We start from the raw sequence: 26,928 nt of genomic DNA on the forward strand, positions 1-26,928 counted from the left end.
ATTCAAATGTCTGGATTGAAAACAGTTCATTTTCTTGGAAGAAATAATTATTAAGTATATACAATGTATTAAGTGCTAAACTAATTTTTAGGGATATAATGGTGACTTAATAAAACAAAGTCGCTGTTGGCATAAAGCTTAGAGATCAATGAGCGATACATGGCAATCTGACCCACTTCAGTATAGGGAAAATACAAGATACTTCTCATCTCATATTATGTAACTAGAGGCCCGATGCATGAAAATTGTACAAGGGGCTCGGCCCTCGCAGCCATGGTGGCTTGCCTCAGCCCTCACAGCCCCGGTTTCATCCGGAAGGTCGTCCAGAACATCTTTCGGCTGTCCGGTCTACTTAGCATATTGCGCTTCTATTATTATAGATTGGTGGAGGAATAAAGGAGCTAAATGATTATCTTGTATATAATTAAATTCTGTGGGAAATCTTTATGGTTTTCGAGAATAATATAATGACAGCAGATCTTCCCCTTTTTAATTTTATGGTAACTATTAGGGGAATGAGTATTTTTGAACCTCTACTCTATATGCGCCTGGAGCTGTGGATGCCATGGTGAGTAAGACAGACACCGGACATGTCCCTGTTTTCATGGCACTCACAGCCTAATGGAAGACAGCAAGAAAGGAATCAATCATGTACCAGTTAGGGGCATGGTAAATCCTGTGCAGAAGATAAGTAAGGCGTGAAGAACAAGGGTGAGGTGGCCCTTTTAGGAGTCACCAGGGAAGGGCTCTCAACAGAAGTAGCTTTTAAGCTGAAATCTGAAGGGCATGAAGGACCCAGCCCTGCAGAAGGAAAAGGTAGAGCAATTCAAGCGAAGGCAACTAACAACTTCTGAGTCAAAAACTTATTTTCAAACTCACTGGCCCATTCCGTGATGGGGCCGTGTTTACAGGGAGGGATCCCACCACCGAAACTTCTCTCAAGGGGAACCTCTCTGTAGGATGGAATCCGAAACCTTTCCTTATACGATAACGTTTTTGAAGGTTTTAATCATTGCATAGTCCTAATCATCAAGTTTGCTTTTCATAGTTGATAAATTTTCACAAATAAAAGGCAGCAGTTTTCAGGTGCACCAAATACTTTGAGAGCAATGGGTTTCCATTCTTTCAGGGAGTACTCTTCATTTTTAACTTCATTTTAAATTCAGTATGTTTGATTATTTTTAGTTTCTTAATTTCTGGTAAAGCATCTTTATTTGTTCTTTGTTAGTCCTATAATATGGAACTCAACTGCTGCATTATTTTCTTTCCAATAACATTATTCATTTGCTTATGCAGCGATTGGATACATTGCTGCCACAGAGCAAAGGGGTGGGACTTAACAAAATTAAAAAAAATATAAATATTAATAACATTGTATGAAATGGAGAGCAAGAAGATACCGATATTTAAAATATAGAAATTTGTATTTTCTTTGGTGTCCATGCATCTTTTCCTCTTTATTTTAGAATCAGGAAAAATAAAAAGATTGTTCCAATCATTAAAATGCAATTATTTCCAACTCCTTAACTGTTTATTATTTTTCCTAAACCAAAATCCTTCGTCTCCCTTTTAAAAAAGAAACAAAAATAAAATGAACTTTATTAGTATATGCATAAAAGAGATTTGTAGATGTTAATACGGTGCTTTTAAGAAAGTTTTTACATTCCTTTTTTTTTAAAAAAATTATCTGGAAATTATTTGCCATGATGAAGTATCATAAAGTGAAGAGGATTTATGACAGCACTGTGAAATACTCCTGCAGCATTTTCTCTTGGTGTTTTGGGTTTTTGTTTTTTTGAGTAAATAAATTTAGGATATTTGAAAAAAGATAATTTCTAATGACTATTGGACACCAACAGAAATAATCCAGTTTTGATCTGGAGCTGACTTTGATAATGGTTGGTAGGTACTCAATTCCTTGCACAATACTTAAGAAGTATACCCCATGGATCCATTTGACTAAAATGTGAATGAGGCAGTGGCCCTGGGAGATTGTGATTCCAAACCATGTGTAGCTTAACTTCTCATTTAGTTCAGTGAGACATCTGATGTATCAAAGTGTGATGAAGTTTCCTCTTACAGGATTTTATATACAGTACAGTAATAAATGTTATTTAGTTAATGAGAACCTGATTTATAGTCTTTCCCTGAATGACACTGTAAGGGTGCCCAAACCTGAACTTAATAAACGTGGGTACTTTAAGATATTTAGTTTCTAGTAATTTTCAGGATTCTTTTTAAAGGTTAACAAATTCTGCTATGCAGTATATCTGATTTTAGGAAATAATATAGCATTAAATGTCATTTTAGATGTTCCTCTTACATATCAAGTGGAAGGAAGCCGGCAAGCTCTGAAAGTTTACTTCTACCTTGATAGTTATCATTTTGAACAACTGCCTCAACGGTTGAAAAATGGAGGAGGGTTCAAAATTCATCCTGTTCTTTTTGCACAAGGTAAACTGCTTCCTTTTTTATTTTTTTTTTATACTTCATGTACCTAAATTACTCTGTCTTGATTGATTTTTAAAAATAAATTTAATTGTAATCATCATCATGGTTTTTCCATTAATTTAAAAATTCATGCATAATGCCTAACTAATATATTTACTTCTGGGAATGTTTATTAAGAAAATAATCACATATGGTTTAAATATTTATAAAATAAGATTACAGCATTATTTATAATAGAGTAACAAGACACAACTGGTTGAAATAAATAAAGATAATTTAATTTGGCTTAAATAAATGATGGTAGAGCCATTAAAGTTGTATTATTTACAATATTTTATGATATAGAAAAAGGTTCACATATACACATTCAGGTTATGAAATATAATTTATATTATAATCTCAATTATGTCATACATGTATTTATATACTTATATTATTTAAAATGCTTTTAAAATAATTGGATGATTAATGATGATATTTTATTCTTTGAGTTTTTCTGCATTATGTCAATGAATATGTATTCCATTTGTAAATTTAAAAAATTTCTTTTGGAAATGAGCAGTGAGTAGCAATGCAGTAGAAGAAATTAAGATTAACACAAGTGAGAAAATTCTTGCAGTGAACGGGTTTCCAAAGGAAGGTCCCACATCTTTTAGTTTTTTATTTTTGGAGTCATAAATGCGGCCTAGAAAAGATCAGAAGTCTGGATTATTGTGTAGTTTCCTCTAGTCTATGTCTTTTTTTAAAAAAAATATGTTTTTTTTGATTTCAGAGAGGAAGGGAGAGGGAGAGAGAGATAGAAACATAAATGATGAGAGAGAATCATTAATTGGCTGCCTCCTGCATGCCCCCTACTGGGGATTGAGCCTGCAACCCGGGCATGTGCCCTTGACTGGAATCGAACCTGGGACCCTTCAGCCCGCAGGCCGACGCTCTATCCACTGAGCAAAACCAGCTGGGGCCTAAGTCTTCTTTTTTTTTTTTCTTTTTTTTTTTTTTTTAAATCCATGCTGTGGTCACAAGATTATATCCATTTTTTTCTGAGTGGTATGATAGAACATTTCATTTTTTTCTTCTTTTGAGTTTTCAAGACCTGCATTGGTTTTGCTGGGGAATTTTATATTCTTATAAAAAAATGAGAAGAGAAGAGGAATAAAATTAACCTTTGTAACTGAAGAACAGACGGCATATGAAACCTAAATTCAGTACCAAGTGAAATTTCTGCTTGTACCACATGCATATTATTTTAATTCTAAAAACAATGACCACCAAGAACAGATTCTTGGCAAGAATACATTTTAGCAAAGGAAAATTCCAGTGATGAGAGGATTCTAGGAGTTATTATAAGGTATTTCCTCCCTCCCTCTTCCTCTCCCTGTCCTTCTCCTCCACCCCTGCTCGCTCTCCCTCCCTCCCTCCCTCCTTCTCTTTCTCCCTCTCTCACTTTCTCGCAAGCTCTCTCTCAATCTTCCTTCCTTCCTTCCTTCCTTCCTTCCTTTCTTCCTTCCTTCCTTCCTTCCTTCCTTCCTTCCTTCCTTCCTTCCTTCCTTCCTTCCTTCCTTCCTTCCAACTATATTAGGGTCCTTAAAGGTAATCTTAAAGGTAATACAAGATTCTATAATGAAAAGGAATAAAAGGGGGGAAAAATACACTGAGGAAAAATAGACCTTTGGAGCTATGTTAGGAGAATTAAGTTCAGCCTAAAATATGTTAAAAGCCATTATTGAGACATTGATTTAGAAGACAGGGAAGGATGCTGGTCTAGAATGTTAACTTTTATAGAGTTTAACCAGAGCTTACAGTTGTTACAGCCTCTTCCCTTCTTTTCCTTTGTCTCTTTTAAAAACTCTGTCTTTGAAATCATTACTGAGATGACAGATGGCATTAAGCATCTTTTCTAAAAAAATTATTACATGTGTGACATATCAGCCATAAATAGCTGAATATTCATACCCAGCAGCAAATGTACATAGGAGAAAGACTACTTTGCAAGTAACCTTTATTTTATAATTGTGGCTAAACAAATTTTAAAAGAATGCCTAAATATATATTATTTCAGTAAGTACAATATCACTTTTAAAATGTAATTTAGCCCAGCTGGTGTGCTCAGTGGTTGAGTGTCGACCTATGAACCAAGAGGTCACAGTTCGCTTTCTAGTCAGGGCACGTGCCTGTATTGCCATCTCGATCCCCACTGTGGGGCATGCAGGAGGCAGCTGGTCAATGATTGTCTCTTATTATTGATTAGTGGCCCACTGCACAGATTCGTGCACATAGAAAGGAAGTTAATTAAAAGAAATATTTTACTATCACTATTTGCCCTTTCTCTATTATAGAAGTGGGCCAAATTCACAATCAACAATGACAGTTCAAAACACATGCATGCGATTGGCACCAGTGAGAGTGTTATATATATATCTCTTCCATTTGGAAGAGATTCCAAATGCTATCTATTCTGGGACAGAAAATAGGATTCTGCTGAGATGAGTCAACTTAGCCTTTTATCCTATATAATAAAAGCCCAATATGCTAAATGTCCGACTATTCGACCGTTCGACCAGTTGCTCTGACACACACGCACTGACCACCATGGGGCAGACACTCCGACCGTAGGTTAGCATGCTTCTGGGGTCCAGCCAGTCGGGACTGGGTGAGATGGGCTGGTTACGCCGTGGAGTCCTCCTCAGTCCCTCCCCGGCCCTGATCGTGCACTGATGAGGTCCCTCAGCCTGACCTACACCCTCTCACAATTTGGGACCTCTTGGGGGGATGTTGGAGAGCCAGTTTTGGCCCAATCCCCACAGGCCAGGCCGAGGGACCCCACCGGTGCACAAATCTGTGTATTGGGCCTCTAGTATATATAGAATACACTTGCTTAATTAGACCTGCTTTCAGATGTAGCTAAACTTTTTTCAGACCAGTGAAGCACCCCAACTTCTCTTTCAGGTAATTGTCAACAACACAGCAGTAAATAACAACACGAAGTAGATTATTATTGTAGATCATGCAGGGAGAACAAAGGGTAAAATATTTAACTGCAGCAGTGTTTGACTATATTCTCCACAGTGAGAAAACCTGAAGTTTTTCAAGGTCCACCATTTCTTCTTTTCAGTCAGGTCAAGTTTCTAAACTTTCTAAATCTTCGTTTTCTGGCTAATGAAAAGAAAATAAGATTCTGCCGAGTCTCTTATCTACCTACTCCAGGACTTCTGTGAGGATCAAATGAGATGAGGCACAGGAAAACGCTTTACAGACATTTGGTTAAAGTGTGAAATGTTTGCACCTGGCTATAAAGCAAGTCGTGTTCCTGGGCTGAAGAAACTGCAAGGAGGCTAGTTGCTAGGGAGTGGAAGCTGGGCATTGCTACGTGATGTCATTACCAGCGCCCACAACGACTATTTCCAGGCTGGACTGGGCTGTGGGCTGCATTTTGTGCCATGGGGTCTCGGCAGCATCAGCTGCGATTTTGGGCTATCACTCCAGGGTGGTGGCGGAACTGTGTCCCACTTGGCGCAAGCCGAGTGTTGCTTTGTGGACGCCAGGTCCACAGTGACATTTCTCTGTAAATGGTCAGTGTGTGTCACGCAGCTCTTGCATTGACCGTCTGCCCCCCTGGTGGTCAGTGCATGGCATAGTGACGGGTCAGATGGTAGGACACTTAACATATTAGCCTTTTATATATATACTAGAGGCCCGGTGAACAAAAATTTGTGCACTTGGGGCGGGGGGGGGGGGCGGGTGGTCCCTCAGCCCAGTCTGTGCCCATTTGCAGTCCAGGACCTCTTGGGGATGTCCACCTGTCGACTTAGGCCCACTCCCCAGGGGATCAGGCCTAAGCTTGCAGTCAGACATCCTTCTGGCAGCCAAGGAGCCCTTGGAGGATGTCTGACTATAGGCTTAGGCCCCCAAGGGAGCTGTGATGAGGAAGCTGGGGTGACAGAGGAGCCATGCTTCCCTGCCTGGCCGCCCCGGGTCTGGTCGCACATGGGACGCCCACCGCCCCGGGTCACAGATAGCAGGCCCAGATGGCAGCGGGGCAGGCGGGATGGTGCTGACCTGCCCTGCCTGCAGTATGCAAATTAGCCACCATCTTTGTTGGCACTTAATTTGCATATCACACTGATTAGCCAATGGGAGGCGTAGTGAAGGTATGGTCAATTACCATGTTTGTCTATTATTAGATAGGATATATATCTCTCCTTCTCTCCTCTTTGAAATTAATAAAAATATATTTTTAAAATGTAATTTAAAAAGAAACTACAGCAAATGTTAGTTTTAGTAGTTACACAGCAGTAAAATATGAAAAATGAATTGAATAAGTATCAGTGGAAATACTTGTGCAGTTAAGGTCACAGATTGGTAAAGAAGACTAGGAAACAGTTTGTCTCATTGAGATTCTGTCTTTGATAAAATTGCCTATAGAAAGGGCTTCAGGAGTTCCTCTGCATTCACAAAACTCCCATGAGGAGCCATAAGTAGCTCTCAGTATTCATCAGATTGAGGGGAGCACATTAAATATAGCCCTGGTTTGAGTGGAGACTACCATCTGGTAATTGAAAGAGTTGATAAATGGAAGAGATTCCCAATGGAATCTATTCTGGGATAAACATTTATTTGAAGGGTTTTGGTTCTGTGTGGATATGCATACATGAGTCTTTGCTAGCAAATAAAAAATAGAAATATTAGATGAATTTGAAAACTTCCTGGGAAATTTATTAAAATCCTCCCTCAGAAAGTTGTCAGTAGTACTGTATACTTGAATAGGAAGTGAATGAGCTGCCTCTCCCAATTTTCTTACTAGAGTGGGTTTGGGCAGAGGAGGGCACACTCATGGAGGGGGCACCCTGCAGAGATGGGACCAACAATTAGATCAGGAATTCCAGGGTTGGAGGCCAGTGGGGAACACATTAGGGAACATGCATCACTGAAGATCAGAGCTGCAGAACAGAATTATAGGCAGACAAAACAAATGGCACAGATTTCCAAGGTAAGGGACACAGACACAGTCAGGAAAGTCAGCACAACGCATAACACAATGCCAGAAGGTGAGGATCACGCTAAAACAATCTTCTGAAAACACATCCTACAAGTCAGGGGATTAATCCTGTTGGGATCCCCCAGCCCTGGGTGAGATAAAGGAAGTAAAAAATGGGAATAAAGGAGGGTATTGAGGGTCACTTCCTCCTTGCTGACTTTCACTTCATCCCCACTGGCCTGTTTTCATGCTGTCTCTCAGTGGTTCCCAGTACTGGCTGCATATTTGTCCCCTTGGGAAGTTCTTAGAAAATACCCAGGCTTGGTCCCAAACTAAACAAATACATCAGAATCTCTGGGAGGTGAGGCCCAAATGCCTGTATATTTTAGCCTTCCAGGTGATTCTAAATGTCCACTGGGAGGGAGAAGGCACAGGACTATGTGGAATATGAAACACTGTGCAATTATCCAGTAAATATTTGCTTAATTAGAATAATCCATTTCACAAATGTTTGACCCTGCTAGATTCTGGGCAGTTGTGGGGAGAGAGCTGGGTCTTTTTGCTTCTGCAATGTTAGGCCATTAAGATGCAGGCTGCCTCCAAAGGAGATGTAATTGCATGGGACAAATTTCCAGCAAAGGCTGAAGATGCCTTAAGGAGCTGACAGCTAGGATGTTTTTCTGGTTATTCTAGCAGCTCAGCAACATTTTTGAAGGGGGATCTGAGTGGGTGACTCTCAGAGCATCTGCCATAGTCCACATCTCGCACCCTCAGATCCATTCATTTTTTAAGAATCAGGAGTGTGTCCCTCATGACTGATGGACCTCCCTTCCTGGGAGGATAATTGAGAAGAAACATGTTAATGGGACAAGCTATAGCCCTATTGCTACAGCTGGTCTTGGGCTGCAATAGATTGTCATTTCTCCTCTTCTGCTACCCATTATAGGTTAGCCTTGTTCTCAGCTTGAACCTCTGCTGCTCTCTGTGGCATGCATGACCAGGACCTTCATCCCAGAGGGTCAAAAGTGGGCAAGGGAGTACCAAGAGGGACCTGAGTGGATTACCTGGATGCAATTCACATTATGCCTCATAACTACTCCCTTATGATGATCAGGGTCTATTAGTCTTGCCAAGATGGTATTTGCTCTTCTTGGCTTCTGATGCCTTGGCACAAGGAATCTCTAGTGCCCAGGTGGCAACCACAGCTTACAGTTTCGTGGAACCCCTCCTTTGTTTCCTAGGGAATGTGTGCCCCTTTGAGGATCGGAATCTTTAAACCCAGGGAGCCAGAGTTTCAGGGACGGAACGAACACAATCCCTAAGTAAGGCATTGGAACTGAATTTGTATTCATTTCCAGGACTGCCACACAAATGGCCACAAACTAGGTATTCTATCAGAGTTCTTGAGGCTAGCAGTCTGAAATCAAGATGTCCACAGGATGAGAATTAAGGTAAAATACTAAGGAGTGGTCAAATTCTAAAGTCTGGACGTTAATGTACATTAACCTACTTTTCTGAGAATAGAAATTGAATTTGGCAAAAAGTCATTCCATTTTATTTTCTTTAAACAATAAATACCAAGCCACGGACCTAAAATGGGGAATGTGTTTCCATACAAAGTTTACTTTTTAAATATAGATTTTTTATTCATTCCCCCACAACACCATGCAGGTAACATAAAATTTTGTGAAACTCTGGTGAAATTATTAGACTCTCCTCTCTTAAAAATTTTTTTTCACATAGTTGTGAATTTTAGCTGTTGTTAATTTGGAAATATTGTCGAGAAGAGTGATGAAAATGTCCATTTGTTTCTAAAGTGTAACAAACGTTTAGGACAGGACTGGACATTCTGGTTAAAATCAAGCCATCCAGACTTTTATAAAAATTAGATCCCAGGCGTTTTCTTCTTTCCCTCCCATCCCCCAACCCCTGTCCCCCTCTTACTCCTTCCTAGTGTTTTTCCAGTCTCTTTGGTCTTGAATCACAAACTTCCTGTTTGGCTAAGCACACTCATGCATAATCTATATGCCCTGAAAACTGGATCATGCCCATAGAGCACTGGGCATGTTGCCTAGTACATAAAACACGTGCAGTGAATGATAAGAGTAGTCATAGGCTCTCTTAATACTATTATTTACCTTAATTCAAGAACCATAATTAGTAGGTAATCTTCTATTTCACAAATGAGGAACTTGAGGCTCTCAGATATTAATTAACATACCTAAGGTCACACAGCTACTATGGAACGCAAGCTGTGGTTTAACTCCAACGCCAGGACTTTCATTATTAGCTTTACAACTAGTAAGAGGAATCCACATTGAAGTATGACCATTAATAGATTGAATACTCCTCTCCTAGAATATTTGAAGATTGATTTTTCAGGAAGACTTCTTTGTATGTCTTGTGTGTATTCAGGACCAGAAGCTTGCTGAACTAGTGCAAATATTCTAATTAATGCAGAGTTTTAAGGAATAAACAAATAAACAATCATTGAAACAAGCTCCACATTTTATTTCCTGTACTGAACTAACTGTAGTGGTCTTTCTGTCTAATTTTGCATAAATGCGTTTCTTGATTATAGGCCAGTAATTCCATTTTTAAAATTTCAAATGCAGCAGTACTCAGAGTTTTGTTGTTTCTTCAATGCTCCAAGCTGACTAGTTTAGAAAATATAGCACAGCTGAAATTAGCAGTGACTTTCTTATTTTGCCTCCCAAAATGGTAAGTCTCTGTCAATTCAAGGAAACCTTATTATTTAGTTTAGAAATGATTGCATTTGGAAGTTTTGAAAGATTAATTTTTATTCAATTTTGAAATAGTCTGCTCACAAGTGAGGCTCTTTAGTGGCAATAATTTCACGGGGAAATAATTTACACTGGACAAGATTAATTCCTTTGCTATTCCTGTTGCTGGCAACCTCTCTATAAGAAATCTTATACTTCTGGGCAATTCCATGCGATTCATTTCCTTGTTAAAAGGTTAAAAATATCACTGCATAAAGTGTAAGGGAAAAAGAACCACTTAACCAAAAATGTTAGTTAAGAAAGAAATTTATATTAATCAAAAGACTTTTAAAATCAATGGGAGTTTTACATATATATATATATATATATATATACATACACACACACACACACACGTATGTGTATGCTTTTTTATTTTTAACTAAATTTTGGGTAGAGTCAGTATTCTAAGATTTAACTTTAAATGTCTTATTTATTACACTAATATTTCATAATTTAATTGCAGCTATAAGAGAATGTGAATATACATGGAGATGACAATTTCAATTTTTTACTCACATATGTTAATATACATTTCTGCCTCTCATACATATGTATGTGTGTATTTACCTTTGTGTTTATATATTAATAACATATATGAGTTTGAGTTTAGCTTCACAAAGAACATATACAAAATGTTTTAAGAACAGAGAACAGTTTAAATTAGAAATTCCTTTCCCTGCTTAACAGAGAGTCATCACATGCTTGCTATTTATTATGAGAGCAGAAGAATGATTTTTATTCATTCTTGCTCTGATGAAAGATAGTTTCTTGCATATATGGTTATATTTGGTGATATTTAATACAGCTATATATATAAAAGCCAAGTGACCAGAATGACCAGAATAATTGGAATGACCGGCTGCTATGTCATACACTGTGGCCGGCCAACCTCCCACGGCCCCTCCCCCTGGTCAGCTGGACCCCATCAGCCCTGATCGGAGCAGGCCAGGGGACCCCACCTTTCCACAAATTCGTGCACTGGGCCTCTAGTTTACTAATAATAAGATTAAATGTGGAGAAACTGAGTTATAAATCATGTGAAAAGTACATTTACTTGTTTCTACAGCTCTGGAGAGCATGGAAGGATATTATTATAGAGACAATGTTTCAGTGGAAGAATTTCAAGCCCAAATAAATGCAGCCTCATTGGAAAAGGTCAAACAATACAACCAGAAGCTCAGGTAGGTAATTATTCAATGGTGGTGAAGGACTGGGTGGCATGGGAACTAGGTGGAGGTGGGAAATGGGGGAAAGAGGGGACATTTGTAATACTCTCAACAGTAAAGATAAAAAAAAGTTTCTGTTTCTGTATTTTGACAGGGACAGATAGTGGTTTTGCCCTCTTAAATTATTCATTATATTAGATGATTCATGATATTTCTTTTGATATAAAGTTCTCTATTTAGGGTTTACTATTTCAAATATTCTAATGGGTACTAATTTTCTAAATAAAATAGAAAACCTGTTTGTAAATTTTCATGCTATGCTTTTAATTTCTGTTGAAGATCTAGGGATTAAATATTTAGTAGACCATTTTCCAGGGGAAAAGCATTGATGTTTACAGTGATGTCCCTAGGACAGTGATGGCAAACCTATGACACGCGTGTCAGAGGTGACACGCGAACTCATTTTTTTGGTTGATTTTTCTTTGTTAAATGGCATTTAAATATATAAAATGAATATCAAAAATATAAGTCTTTGTTTTACTATGGTTGCAAATATCAAAAAATTTCTATATGTGACACAGCACCAGAGTTAAGTTAGGGTTTTTCAAAATGCTGACACGCTGAGCTCAAAAGGTTCGCCATCACTGCCCTAGTAGGTTCAGTGGGTTGAGGGTAAAATAGTTTTGTTATGTACCATTAAGCAGCTGGCACCCTCACAAAGAGAGAAGCATATGTTTAACACGGAAGATATGAAGAAACATGTACCTGGTATCGGAAAAATATCTACTTTCAAACACATCTGATGTTAATGTTTGCATTTTAATATATGTTGTTTTTCTCTCTCTAAAACTGTTACTGGTACAGTGATCAATGGCAGAGAAAATTAACCACAATGTGTTATAATTTAGCAGCTTTAATTTTCAACAAATTATTAACATTCCTCTTATAAATGACTTAGAGGCCCGATGCATGAAAATTCGTGCAAGTGTAGGCCTTCCTTCCCCCAGCTGCTGGCACTGGCTTCCCGCTGGCAGGCAGGCACCCAGGACCCAGACTTCGCTCTGGCCCCAGCTTCGTCTGGAAGGGCGTCTGGTCTAATTAGGATATTACCCTTTTATTATTATAGATTCTGCTAACAGATTGCCTTTTAAAATTGCTGATTACAGCTTTTATTTTTAAGAAAATATATTTTTATTCCACCTTAAGCCCTAATAACTCAAAAACACTATTGAGACAATATTTTGGTTTTGTTCACGATATGGCTAAATGGTGAAGACAATTCCTAAAATTCCTGACAAGGAAGGGTTATTGGTTCCTGTGGTTATGACTGATGTAGGCTTTCTTTCACTAAAAATGCTTTGTCTCCTTACCCCAGCTTTACAAAAAACTATCCCTTTTTCTAGGTTTTTATTTTTACTTTTGTCCAGCATTTTATCATCTTCTGAAGCTCTAGCCTCAAAGCCCTCAATATCGTTTTAATTTCTCATTTTCTCCTCTTCCTAAAATGTAATTGAAGATCCTGATGATTCTAAGGCTGCCCCAATTTTACTGCCTTGTCTAGACTTTGTTACTCAAAGTCATGTTATATATATAGATAGATATATAGATATAGATATAGATATAGATATAGATATAGATATAGATGAACTGCTTTCACAGGAAAAAATAAAATCAATATCAAAATTTTAAATAGTTTGTCTACTGAATAAAAAATACTGACTTTAGAAGCCTTAAGTTCAATCTTATGAAAATCTCAACATTGAGTACTGTCTTCACAAAAGAGAAGTTTTGCCTGCATAACTGATAAAATATATTCTTAGGTTATCTTTCAAATAAAGACATGAAATGAAAGCATTTGTGTAGAACAGGTGGGCCTTGAGAGTACGTCCCTGGAGTCCAGTTTGAGAAAATAGTCCTACACCATTGCTGTGGCTCCTACCTGGTCTTTCTCTAAGAACTAGTGTTGTGTTATTTACTCAGGAATTTGCTGCCAGATAAGAAATTTAAACCTCATCTTACCATGTCCTTCTCCTGCTCAGAGCATTGGGTGATTTCTTATTGCCCCCTCAGGAGTCATAAGCTCCTTGGTACGGCGGTCCAGGTCTTTGATGACTTGACCCAGGGTTTCATTGTTCTGCCTGTGCACCAGCCATGCTGCACTTGCCCCATGTCCAATCATGCCCTGTCATTCCCTTCTTCTGTGACTTCTCACTTAGTATCTGCCAGCCCTGTGTCTGTTTATAAAACTACTCTTTATATGCTTCTATGTCCAGTTCCAGTAGAGTCTCCTCCATTTTTATTACTGGGCTGGGGTGAGGCCTGGGCATTAGAACTTTTTAGAAGTCCCCTAGGAGGTTCTAATGTGCAGCTAGAATTGAAAACCAGTTCCCATAGTTCCAGGAGTTCTCAAAGGATGGTCCCCAGACCACAGCCTCAGTATCACCTGCCAACTTGGTAAAAATCTCGTGGTGGCCCTGCAATCTGTGTTGTAGCAGGGCTTCCTCGTGGTAATCACGCGCACTCAAATTTCAGAACCACAGCCCTGAGCTAAACGGAAGTCACCTCACCCTTGCACTCTTTCGTTTTGCTTCATTTGTGGTTCTTACAGAGTTCAGTGTTTCTCCCTGATGATAAATTACAGATGTACAGATTTCTCATCTGCTTGAATCTTGTTTTTATAGTTTATATATAAATATATATGTAATATATATGTAATTTTACAGTTTACATTCAGTATTTACAAGCACAGTTTACATTCAGTATTATTTTGTATTAGTTTCAGGTGTGCAGCGTAGAGGTTAGACAGTCATACACTTTACCAAGTGCCTCCCCTGATATTTCCAGTGCTCCCCTAGCACCATCCATAGTTATTACAATATTATTGACTATATTCCCTATGCTGTACTCTACATCCCCATGACTGCCTTGTAACTACTAATCTGTACTTCTCAATCCCTTCACCTTTTCACCCAGTCCCCCAACCCTCCTCCTCTCTGGCAACCATCAGTCTGTTCTCTGTATCTGTGAGTCTGGTTCTGTTTTGTTTGTTTGTTTGTATTGTTCTTTAGATTTCACATGTAAGTAAAATTTATTCTTGTATAGCCTCTTTGAAATGAAGGATAAGTTGATTGGTATTGTCATTGTGCTTATCAAAGTACTTTGTGTAAGAAGTTCTCCATACTGTAGAGCCGTTGGAAAGTTTTTACTTAATTAGCTTCTATTGCAAATAATATTCAAAGTGGTTAAAGTTCTCATGAGACAGTAATACAGCCAGCAGAGACCAACTGGCTGGTCTGACCATGCCAGTCTCCATGGGAATACGGGTCAGGCATTCAGAGCACCTGAGGTGGCCTTGCCACCTGCATCAGAGCCCTGACATTGGTGGACGGAAGGCAACCAGGGTTAGTTGTTATCCTCAATAGATAGTGTTAAGCCAGCAGACATGTTTGACACCTGTGTCTAAATTATATCCTTCTCTGCCAAATCAAAGTTCTTGATTGATTGTCCTCTGATTATTAAGAAATAACAGCATGTAAAGTATCTAACATAATTTCTAACCAAGAAACTCAGGAGCAAGGGCATTTTTATTCTCTACCTTCACCATCCTCTAACTATTTTATTCTCTTTTTTTCTACCCCAGACTTTCCTGGGGTAGAGCCATCATTTCCATTAGCCTTGTTCTTTCCTGCCTTACATAAATGTACTTTATCGATACCAAACTCTTTCATTTTAATGCATCCTGGTTATGGCCAAAAGCACCACTGCCTGGTGACCGGTGAGATAAAATGTAATGTCAGTGTGAACATTATTCCCTGTGTGAAAGTACTCCTTTCAATTAGAGGGTTCTAGATTATTTTTAAGTATCATTTTTATTATAAAGTCAACAGTAAAATAAAGCAGAAAAATCAAAAGGAAACAAGTTGTACATTAGTTACTGAGGCCATTTATCATTTTTGTGATGTGTCAGCTTCAGACTGAAACTCTTTAGGGTTTATGTTTCAGGGTATCTAAATGTAAATTCATCATCCTTTCAGAAGGAAGACAAGAAAATTACTCAAAGCATATATTCTCTCAAGCTGTGCCTTTGCGGATATGGATTGGCCCATTTTCTTTAAAAGAAAGTTTTTAAAGGGCTAAACTATATTTGATATAAGTAGAAAAATGATAGAGATTTTATTTGTGTTCACAAGGAATGCTACCCAAATACTAATCTCAGAGTCATATATTTTGAACAATTTTTTCAACTGAAAAAAATGTCTGGTTGGAAGTTTTGGCTATTCCCATGATAGCACCTCCATGAAATGTGCCATTTCTCTATATTCTGAAGGGGGGCAGGGATGTCATGAATGCATTCTCCTGGTGTGAGATAGATGTGAAGGATGTTGTGGGCTTACTGCCATTTCTTGTTTTTAAGTACAACGAGGAGTAGTGTGAGGACATAAAGAACCTCAGCCTTCACACCTCATCTCCAGTCCTAGCCCCTGTCTCCATCCCCATGTCCTTCTTCCCTCAGAGCCTTCAACTCACAAAACACTGTTTCTCATTCCTTGTTTAGATAACAAATGGTGTTTCCAAGCTTGAAATGGAAAATTTTGGTTCTTCTATTGATGAGCAGCTGTGGAAACTTCCTTAACTCAACAAGAGTATGGATTTAATAAATCTGGGAGAGAGAGAGAGAGAGAGAGAGAGAGAGAGAGAGAGAGAGAGAGAGAGAGTGAGAGAGAGGCCATTAATCAGAATATAAATAATTCCTTATCCTTCAGTTGTTTTTCTTAATAAATCTGTGGCTTTAGAGTTATTAAATGATGGGGTTTCTTTTTAAATGAACCGGAAACATTCCAGATGCATATTTATCTCCTCAATAGCAGTTTTATATTTATTTTCTAGTTTTTCTTTCAGGTGGATTCTATGTTTCTATACCTTATGATGCATCCATATTTCTGTTGCTCTAAGACAGGCTGTGAACTAAATGTGTACATCCAGTTTCTTTCTGTTTTCAGAGTTGTAAATTTTGTTTTATATGAGAAGTGATTGTTTAATAGCCGGAGAAATTAACTAAATTTACAAAGAATTTGAATTAATTTATAATGGCTGAATGTTTTCTATACTTCTTTCCTATATGTGAAATATATAAAGGCTCTGATATTTACAATGTGTAAGTTATACCTAAGTGCCAAATCCTCACACAATGTAATCGTAAAGGTATTGCTGGATACTTACATTTACTTCCCCAATCTTGTATTCCCACCAAGTACCAGGGACAGCTCTTCACACTGAGGGCCTCCCAGTAGACATGATTGTTACCTTCCAAGAAAATTTTGCCTATGGGTTATGATAAACAACAAACAACATTTTTAATAACAATTTGTAGCAATGTGTGGAAAAAATAATGTAGGAAATGTGTAAGGTGCTACACATGTGTATAAGAAAAGAATCTGTCTTAATTGGAGGCAGGATGGGGTGATGGTTGAAGGTTAAAGGAGTGAATTATTTGAGGAAGTATGATCTTTGTGCAGCGATCTTCTGAAAGAGGAGTTGAAGCTACAGTGTTCAGGGGAGAGGGAATAGGAGATAAAAGTGTGGGGCGAGGGGTATGTTTTAGCAGAGACAATAGCATGTGTGAAAATCCTACAGGGGGAGGAGAAATAATAAAGTGGTATGAGGGTGGAATTCAAAAGGAAGAGGGGCATGAAACAGGTGTGCAAATAGAATCAGCATGTCCACCTGTACCTCCTTTGCCGTCAGTTCTTCAGCTTCTTTGAACCCAGCTATCATTCAGGGCATGTGCTTCAGGTCCATTTCTATTTGGTGAAAGAGTATAATTATTTAAGACCCATCTCAAATTTATCTTTCTGCAGGAAGCCTTCAGAAGTTATTACAGTCTCAGCTGGAATTAATCACTTTCTTCTTTAAAACTTAATAACCTCTTGAATGTCATTTGTTTTAGTCTGACTTGTGAGTTATTTATCTGCCTTACTCAGTGCCTAGGAGGGCAACTGTGTCCTGGTCAGCTCTGTGCTTGGTATGTAGTAAGTGCCATAAAAATTGTTGAATTGAATTGGAGATCAGATTAATTTTAGTGTAATAGCCTTCCTTTTTGTGCTATTATTATTTTATTGAACTTATTCTAGCATCCAGTCTACTTTTTATATCCAGAAAATTCTAGGCCATTTGAAGGGCACAGATGCTGGCTCTGTTGGAGACCGCTCTCAAGAAAACTCATCAGCATAGCCAAGGTTCATAAATTTCACATGAGACAAGAGCAGGTAAACTTGAAAATATAGTGACACTCTTAAGAACAACCTAGCTTTTCTTTATTTGAAAATCACTATAATTCTATTAAATGTTGCCACCACTACTTTCTGAGCATATGATCTAGCAGCATTTACATATATACATGTAACCTTATTTCATTTATCTGCACTCTGCTCATTCTTATCTGCATGCGGACTAATTCATTTGCCCTTGAGGAGTTGTAATTACATCTAATATTTACTTCTACAGTAAAGGAATTTTTAATACAATCTTTAGAATAAGAGCAGCAAATGAGATTTGAATTACTTATCTCAGTGTTTTCACATGCTATGATAAGTCTTTTATTGTGATAATATTTATCAAGGTAGAATAGATACCCTGGCTGACAAGCAGAAGCAGACACTAGTAAAATCATCTTCAAAAAGAAACCTTGGAATTACTTCTGTCCCTAAGCTAAGAAAAGCTGTTGTTTTCACCAAAGCAAAGGGAAGATCAAAGGATTTTGTGCCCAGAATTTCCTTTGGAATAAATGAGAGCTGAAAATATTAGAGATAAAATAAGACTAACCTGAAGATTCAGTTAAGGAAATATACTCTGTGAGGAAAAATTGTCAGTGCTTACAGAAGCAGGATTTATTTTTATTTGTGACTGCTGAGTTTTTTAGCCTGTCACAAGGACAGTCAGTCTTTAAAAAATGTATTCAAGGCATTCTGGTCAAGTTCTTTGAGTATAATTTTTTCCCTACTGCTTTTGTTTAGTTCCTTTTGCTGACATTTCAGACTTCTGTTTGGTGGATGGACCACAGAGGGTGAATGAATGATTATATATTATCCTCTCAAAGCTTTGCTCCTGTACGAATCAGGAAATTTAGCTCGGGCCCAGAACTTCTGATTCAAAAAACATAATTGTAACTTGGAAGAAATTAATATGGACTTACTAAAAACATTATTTGTGGGAAGAATAGAGTGTTATGTTTTGAATATTAGCTGTCTAGTTACATGGACCTTACAGCTTCAATGGTGGACAAAGTTCTGTTTTATATAGATCCAAGTTTGTGAGATTCTGTCAGTCATTAAGAAGAAAATGAAACATCTTTGCTTGTTTTTTGGTAATTTTAGCCAGACTGACTCTAATTTCAGCTGCTTTGGCCAATTCCCACCCATCTTTCCTGGCATAACTCAAAATCCATCCTCCATGAGGTCTTCTTTCCTCCCATAAATTAGTCTTTTTCTTTATATTCCTTTCTATGCCTACATTATAGACTTCCTCACATCATGCTTTATATTCATTTGATGAATATCTGGTTTTCCTTTTTGATTTGTCTTTTTCTTTTTTATTTACCCATTGTTGACAAGGTATCTACTAACAGATGATTAATGAATGCTTGTATGTATATAAATGCCCAAAAGTTGGGGCAACTAGATGAGAATAGAAATGGTGGTGGATTCCTGAGTGGCATGGTGACTTTAACAGAATAGCATTCATGGAGTACAGTATGGACTCTACTGTCACTGCTGACAGGTCTTCCTTTTAGAAATAGTCTTTCTGTTTCAACAATATATATTGTGTAATTTAAAATATATTTTTATTGATTTCAGAGAGGAAGGGAGAAGGAGAGACAGAAACATGAATGATGAGAGATAATCATTGATTGGCTTCCTCCTGGAAGCCCTCTACTGGAGATTGCTTCTGCAACCCTGGGCATGTGCCCTGACCAGGAATTAAACCATGACCTCTTGGTTCATAGGTCGATGCTCAACCACTGAGCCATGCCGGCCTGGCTATTGTGTAATTTATGCAAGTGCAGGACTGTGTACAGCATTGGGATGCAGAGATGAATCAGACAGTATGCCCTTGACAAACTTAAAGGAAAGGAAGAGGAATTGCAGTATACAGGTTATTTTGAAACACTCTACTAAACACTATGGTAGAGGCAACAGGATGCCCAGGGAGTGCAGCAGAGACTTAGGAAAGACCTAGGAGTTTAGCGTGGGCAGCTCTGACAGATGACTACTAATAGGCTAGTTGAAGGAAGGGAGAGAGGCTCCTTCAGGGAGAGGGAACAATATGAGCAAAGATATTGCAGAACCATGATGGGTGAGGAAGGGTGGAAAGGAAGCAGGAGGGGTGGGCAGGAGCAGACCAAGGGGACCTTGGGACACCAGTTGAGGAACTTAGCCTTATGCCTGTAAGAGAGGTGATTGGCTTGTGAGTTTTAAGTGGTGCAAGGGGCGGGGTCATGCATTTTAAATTGAGCATCCTGGTGGTACCATTGAGGACAAATTAAGGATGAAGCTAAGAGCAGAGTCAGAGAGACTAGTTAGGAAGTTATTGAAACAAATGGAAATGGAGAGGAAAGTATCGATTTTAGAAATATTTAGGAGGTAGGAAAATGAAAGTCTTGTTAGAATACATAGTGTGTTGAGAGGGAGACAGACACATTGGATTGGGTGCCTGGATCATTATCTGATGTAATGGCAAAACCAGAGGAGAAGTTCCTTGGGGGTTGGGAGTGTCAGGATACTGAATTGAATTGGATTTGAGATGTGGGATTGCTATCTAAGAGGCTCTATCCAGTAGGCTGGGTTCACCAACAGGGAGGTAATGGTTAAAACCAAAATAATGCCTGAGAGTTTCCAGATGATAGCACCTCACACACAGAGAGGTTCAGCGAATTGCTCAAAGGCAGGCAGCTGGTTCCACGGGAGCCGAGACTCACGCTAGGTATTTTCAGCTCCGAAGCATATGTTTTTATACCAGTACTCCATTTCTTATCCCAACACGTGAATGATCACAGGATTATGTACATGGCTTGGGAAGTGATTTAATGCTGTTGTAATTATTTATAAGAATTAAAAACAACACAAATATGTGAAATCTTTGGGGGGAAAAAAAGAATTTCCAAGTGTTTTAAAGGGCAAAGAAGCATCCTGATTTGTTGTTGTTTTTTTGTTTGTTTTTTATGAAAAGATTTTGTTTCATAGCTGTAGAACTAGAAGAGATGAAAGAGACCAAAGTGGAAGAAAAAGGCAAAAGAGACTGAAATCATTGTAATCATATTATTAATTAATTGAAAGCATCTCTAGAGTCTGACTATGAATCAATCTCACTGATGTATGCGCCTCATAGATGATTCCACACTCTCAGGAAGGGCAATTCATCTGCATATGTTTTAAATGCCATCAAAATGCATTATCAGCCATGTTCCTCACCTCAAATTTCAATCAAGTGTTGCAATATACACTATGTAATCCTATATAATAAAAAGCTAATATGCAAATTGACCGAACGGCAGAACAACTGGTTGCTATGATGTGCACTGACCACCAGGAGGCAGATGCTCAGTGCAGGAGCTGCCCCCTGGTGGTCAGTGCGCTTCCACGGGGGCGGGGGGGGGGGAGGGGTGCGGGTGTGTGTGTGTGTGTGTGTGTGTGTGTGTGTGTGTGTGTGTGGAGCGCCGTTCAGCCAGAAGCCAGGCTCATGGCTGGCCAGCGCAATGGCGGTGGCGGGATCCTCTCCTGTTTCCACCAACTAGCTGCATGACTTGGGGCAAGTTCTTAATATCTCTGAGCCTTGATGTCCTTACTTGTCCATTGGAGCTAGCGTTGCTTTTGAGGTTGCTATGAGTAGTAGCCAAGAGGAGGTTTGTGCAGATCTCTATGTTCACCAAATGTAAAGAGTAGCAAAGGCTTGTTTCTGAAGGTGGGTTCCATGGGGTTCCTACAAAGAAGCTCATTGGAGAATAAAGTTAGTGTGAAGGGCTTCTCCAAGGAGCTCGGTGCTGGGCCAGCTGACCTCACTTCCCAGTGGGAAACCATAGAGGGCACTTGCATGAAACAACTATGCAAATGGAACTGGAAGAGCACGGAGATGCTCAGGAGAATAGCCCAGATTTCATACCAGAAAACTGTAAGGATAGAAGTGATTGTGGAGAACTATCCAGAACTAGCCTAGCTGTGCTTCAGTCCTCGGTGTAGTCCAGGGGTGGGCAACCCCTGGCACGCATGCCAAACATGGCACGCCAGTAACTTTTGCTGGCACGCGAAACCCTCTCTTATAATCTTCCATTTACAGTTTTTTTGCTTAATATCAACTTTTTTATTTTTCAGATAAATTCAGTGTAGGTGCATCTTAGATAAATAAATAATTTTACATAACAAGTTATCTTAAAGACCATAGACATGGATTGACGAGAGAGGGGAAGAGCAATTCTAAGCCTCTGCCTTAACTCTCCCTGCCTTCCTAGATCCGACCAGTGTTTTGGTTTCATCCACATGCGCTTGTGAATCTTTGTTCTCAGTGATGAATTTTGTTAAGTCTCGTAATAGGAGTAGCCTGATGGATGAAAGTAGTAGCTCGTGCATATCTCTGAAGGTCACGAAATATAAACCTGATGTAAAATCTCTGTCATCAGTGATGCAGCAGCAAAAGTCCCACTGATAATATCAAACGGAGTCATAAAGTTTTCTGTCGGACTATCAGTGTACATGTATACATTAAAAAAGAAATGTATTTTTCATCATCATATACTGTGTTTTTGTCGCTCGAATGAATTTTATTATTTCTTCAAGGTTCTTCACATACGTACACCTTAAGAGATATCAAGTAGGCGTAACATGTTCTCAAAAAATTAGGGTTGGCACGCAGAAGAATTTTGAGTCAGAGATTTTGCTGGTTTTGGCACGCACTCACAAAAAGGTTGCCCACCCCTGGTGTAGTCTAACGATAGGAAATGTGGTTGCCCAGCTCTGCTATGAATGAGGTTGCAGTACGCTTCTCCAGCAAGAGCACAAGAAGCAGGGACTTTTCATGCCAGGTGTAATTCAAATGGAAAGTATCAGGCTCAGCTCTGCTCCACTGAATTTGAATACTACCAGATTCTTTCGGCGATTAATAAGGAAGTGCCATGAGTCACTTTTGCTATTCTGCAACCAAAAATAAAAGTTGAGTGATACTGTGATTCTCTATATTCACTCTTTACATATACTTGAACAAACACTCCATAGACTGATGTTTAAAGTTTTCAGTGTGAGAAATAAGCTAGTTTCTCCCTTAGGGCCTACACTGGGTTGGCATGGCAGCATGGCTTACAGGAGAAAATGTACTTCTAAACTCTTCCCATGTTGGTCTTACCCTCAGAGTATGGGAAATCCAGTCTCTCGGAGACACGTTAACGGGAGGAAAGATAAGATTTAAAAGCAATGTCTTAACAAAACTCTAGTGAAATTTGTATTGTCATCTATAAATTATAGATAAATGTTACCAATTTTATTTCCTGGTTAATTATGTCAAACCATTGATTTTTAAAATTCTGATTGGTAATTAAGGTGACTGTAGAGTTGATAAGTTTTAAATAAAAACAACTGCTTATGTTTGATTTCTATTTTTATACAGTTTGGGTTTACTAGTATACACTGGTTTACTAGTTGACACTCATTGTGATGTGGCCTCGCTGTCTGTGACTATTCTGCAACTCACACATAAACGGGCTTGCTGTGCCCGTCTGTGCCCTGCTCAATACGACAAGTGCTTTTGAATGTTTGCATGTTGACACAATATATATTTTTATGCAATTTCTAAATTCCTGCTGGCAACTTTTTTACTTAAGTCTGCGAACCACCTTTTGAGTGGCGCTGAGATAGAGGAATAGGCTGGCATTTAAAGTAGCAGTTGCTGGTGAGAGATGTCACTTTGGCCCTTCGTGTGTGTGTGTATTTCCTAAATGAGGATGGATATTGCAAAGTGAGCTAAGGGCAGACCCCACAGGAGTGAGAACAAGCTTGTCTTGTGTCTGGGTAAAGAAATGTTATTGGAATAAAACACTGGGACAGGGCTGCTCTGTAGTAGAAAAGCAGATTTAGGGAGAACCAGAATTAGAGGAGTTTCTATTTTCCCATGAAGAAAGGCTGCTGGGGCGTCAGGCTCTTCAGACACTTACAGGGATGGAAGGCCACGTTCTCACCTGACTTGTACACGTGTTCCCAGCTGCCGTGTACATGTTCCCTAGTGAACAAGCTTTGTCTCTTGCTCATTGCTGTATTCCTAAAACAGGAAATAGTGCTTCACACCGCAATAGATGCTCACACAGTATTGGTTGAAATAATTGAATAAAAGGTATTAAGAACATGCCCTTATGTCCAGAAAGCCATAGTGTAGGATGAGTAATTTTTATTACTCTCAACTGTTGCTGAGTGCCACAAAGATTTCAGGAAGGTTGGACAGACTCACAGTAGTTCGTTGACAATTGGGACAAGGGAACATTTCTTTTAAGTCTCATGCCTTTTACCCCTTCACTTTCATCTAATGCAACATAGCAGAATCCATGACCAAAAATGGTATAAGGCTCGCTCTCTTTCTGCAATATATACATGTTGCAGGTGCAGGAAGGACTATCACCCTAGCATCCTCATGAAAAGAGGGACAAGATGAAAGTGAAGAAAAGGAGTGTTTGAAAACCAGAGAGTAGGATTCTAGTCCAGTATTTTCTGATTGAAGGCCATCAAAAGGAGAGTGAAATGTGGTCAGCAGCAGCCGTAGGGAACAGTGGGTCCATCTCCACCACCTTGATCCTATTTTCAGAGCATAAGGGAAGTCTGAGAAGAGTGCTTTTCTCAATGTGGGAAAGTACTGTCCTCTGTGGTCACACGACTGTCTCATTAACCTTCCTGCAATTCCTCACCCTCCCGCCCCCAAAACTCAAGTAGAAGTAAAAATGGCGCTGTTAATTGATAATAGGTGGTTCTCTAATGACAAGCTCCTAAGATGCTCTGTTTTTGACAAGCCAAAGCACACATTTGCCCAAGAAAATCCACATTTATCTCATTATTCAGGATTTCTCTTACTTTAAGTAAAACCTAATCTAGAGAAATCAAGGCAAATGCTTATGGACATGGAAAGTGGTTGGGATGGAGGTGCAAATTAATGTTCTCCTCCCTCCTTCCTCATCGTGTGTTTTTACCCATATGTGAGCTCAGGTTGAACCTTTCGGGTGACACCCCCTTGGATAAGAGGTCAGTATTTTTTTAATGTGAACTTGTGTAGAAGTAGAGATGAGTCTGGCCAAGTGAGAAATTTCCATAATTATTCTAAATATAGAGATGATCTCATAAGCAATGACCTGGAAAAGAAACAAGAATATAGCAGAGATCTGAGCTGAATACTATAGTTATTCTTCCCTGTGTTGTATAAAACAGCAGGGGCTCTTATGCCTTTGTCGTCTCTCTTGGGAAATTGGATATACTCCAACATGCCCAGAAAAAGGAGGGGGGGTAGCCCCAAATGAGAAGAATGTCACATTTGTCATTGAGTTAACCTTTGTATCTTCAATGACAAAATTAATAAATTTAAGTATTTTAAATCAAGCTGTTGTATCGTCTCTCTTTGTTTGAAAACCTGGACATCATGGGAGCACCAGCCTGTTCCTATAGAGCTTTGATCCATTTGACAAAGCATTTACGTGATTCTTAAATTAGTATATAAACTTGATTAGCTCTACACAACTAATCTCTATGTTCCCCAAACTAATTTTCTTTCATGGAAAACATCAATTCCTATTTCCATTACCGTGGTCTTGTTATGAATGCTGAATGATGCTTTTCATTTCTAGGGTCTCTTGAAACTCTAAATTCCCTAAATTTTCACATTTTGTGTATCACACATTTCTTTCCATGTATTCTTTTTTTGCTGGTAGCTAAGTTTGACTTTGTAGTGCTTCTCAACTGCTTAACAAATGAATTACAATTTTTTAGTTTGCTACTTAATTTTGTCACAATATGATCCAGCTGACTTGCCCAACATTCTCTCTCCCTACCTTACATGAACCTTGTTTTCAGCCAAATTGGCTCCATCCACTCTATATCTGTTCTGTTCTTCCGTGGCGTTGCCTCTACTTGAAATGATTCTTTCCCATTTTGACCTGTCCAGAATTCCTTCCATGGGTCTAAGTCCAACTCTTAGGTCATATTCTTACCTGGCCTTCCTTCTTTCTCTTTCAGCTATATCCCAGTGACTTTTTGCACTTTTTAATTTACCTCCCAACACTCTACCTGGCATTGTAGACACCTGTACACTTGTCTTTACTATTAGATTGTATGAAATTAGTTTGCCCAAATTAGTTTCATTGTAGTTATTAGATTTGGATGGGTTTATATCACTACTGATAGTACTTGTGACATTATTACTTCTTTCATTGGTATTTTATTCTATAGGGACTAAATGAAAAAATGTGATTGTAATGTATCCATTTTCTATGGCAGAGTTAATTTATAAAATTGTGACAGTGAAGCCTGATGTAATCAAGCATGAAAGGAAACTTACTGTTCACTTTCTATAAAATAAGAGCAGCACTTTCCAAATGGTCTCAATAAGATTTGCTATATTGGGACAAAGGATCATGACTTCATTCTTACTAGCCTCAGAAACATAATAAACTACGGTCAGTTTTGGCATTAATCCAATTTTACCATTAACTTTTTCATAAATTTTGATTAAGGAGCATGGTAAGACTTGCAATTAAGGGAAGTGCATTAGAAATTCATTTCCTGTCCACAGTTTGTCATATTCTGAAAAATACTGAAATTCTGTGAATACCTGAAACCATAGGGATGGTAAACTATCTGGCTGAACACGTGTGTGTGTGTGTGTGTGTGTGTGTGTGTGTTTCTGATGGGGAGTACCTAAAACTACCTGCAGCCTCAAGTCCAAGTTTTTATTTTAAGAAGTAATTGACTAAAGTATTTGTTGGCTGTGTAAATTTCATAAGAGTAACAAGGTGGCCGTATTTCATGGTCATTTTCTCTAAATGTCACCGGCTCACAGATGTATTTTATAATAATTTGTTGCTTTTTATAATCATTTGTTAACAAATAATTAACTACTTGCTCAAGTCTGAATCAATAACGTATCTAACTCTGAATTTGTAGTTGGCTTTTCTCTTCTAAGAGTATTTTCCAGGATGTGGTTATATCACTTGATTTTTTTTTTCTATTTTAGTTCTGCTATATAGCAGCTTAGGAAAGATAAGATTGTTTCTGAATAAGGTTTCACTTGATGTGGGCACTTATTTATTTTAAATCTATAAAAGTTATTTTTCTGCTTATTCTCTTCATCAAATATGTTTGTTAGAAGATGTTGCCCCATTGAAAAGTGGAAGATTTCTGCCAAGTCAATTTTCATGAATGTAGCAGAGTTAGATCAACATGACCCTCCTGTTAACTTTTCTTTTTTAAGGAGCATTTCCTTCAGAAAGCAGGTAGAGTGCCCAGTGTGGCCAGCTGTGGTGGCAAGCTTCAGTAGT

At 38.6% G+C, this 26,928-nt stretch overlaps 1 protein-coding gene across 1 annotated transcript in view; it reads left to right on the forward strand.

Moving 5' to 3' along the window:
• The window catches only part of PREX2 (phosphatidylinositol-3,4,5-trisphosphate dependent Rac exchange factor 2), a 211,328-nt gene that overhangs the window by 156,655 nt on the left and 27,745 nt on the right, over positions 1-26,928 (forward strand). Inside the window, exons 34-35 of the mRNA XM_081111000.1 lie at positions 2,311-2,454; positions 11,279-11,393. Of these exons, the coding sequence (XP_080967126.1) occupies positions 2,311-2,454; positions 11,279-11,393 (259 nt within the window). The remainder of the gene's footprint in view (positions 1-2,310; positions 2,455-11,278; positions 11,394-26,928) is intronic.

The sequence above is a fragment of the Myotis nattereri genome (genome assembly GCF_964212035.1).
Source record: "Myotis nattereri genome assembly, chromosome: 17".
NCBI lineage: Eukaryota > Metazoa > Chordata > Mammalia > Chiroptera > Vespertilionidae > Myotis > Myotis nattereri.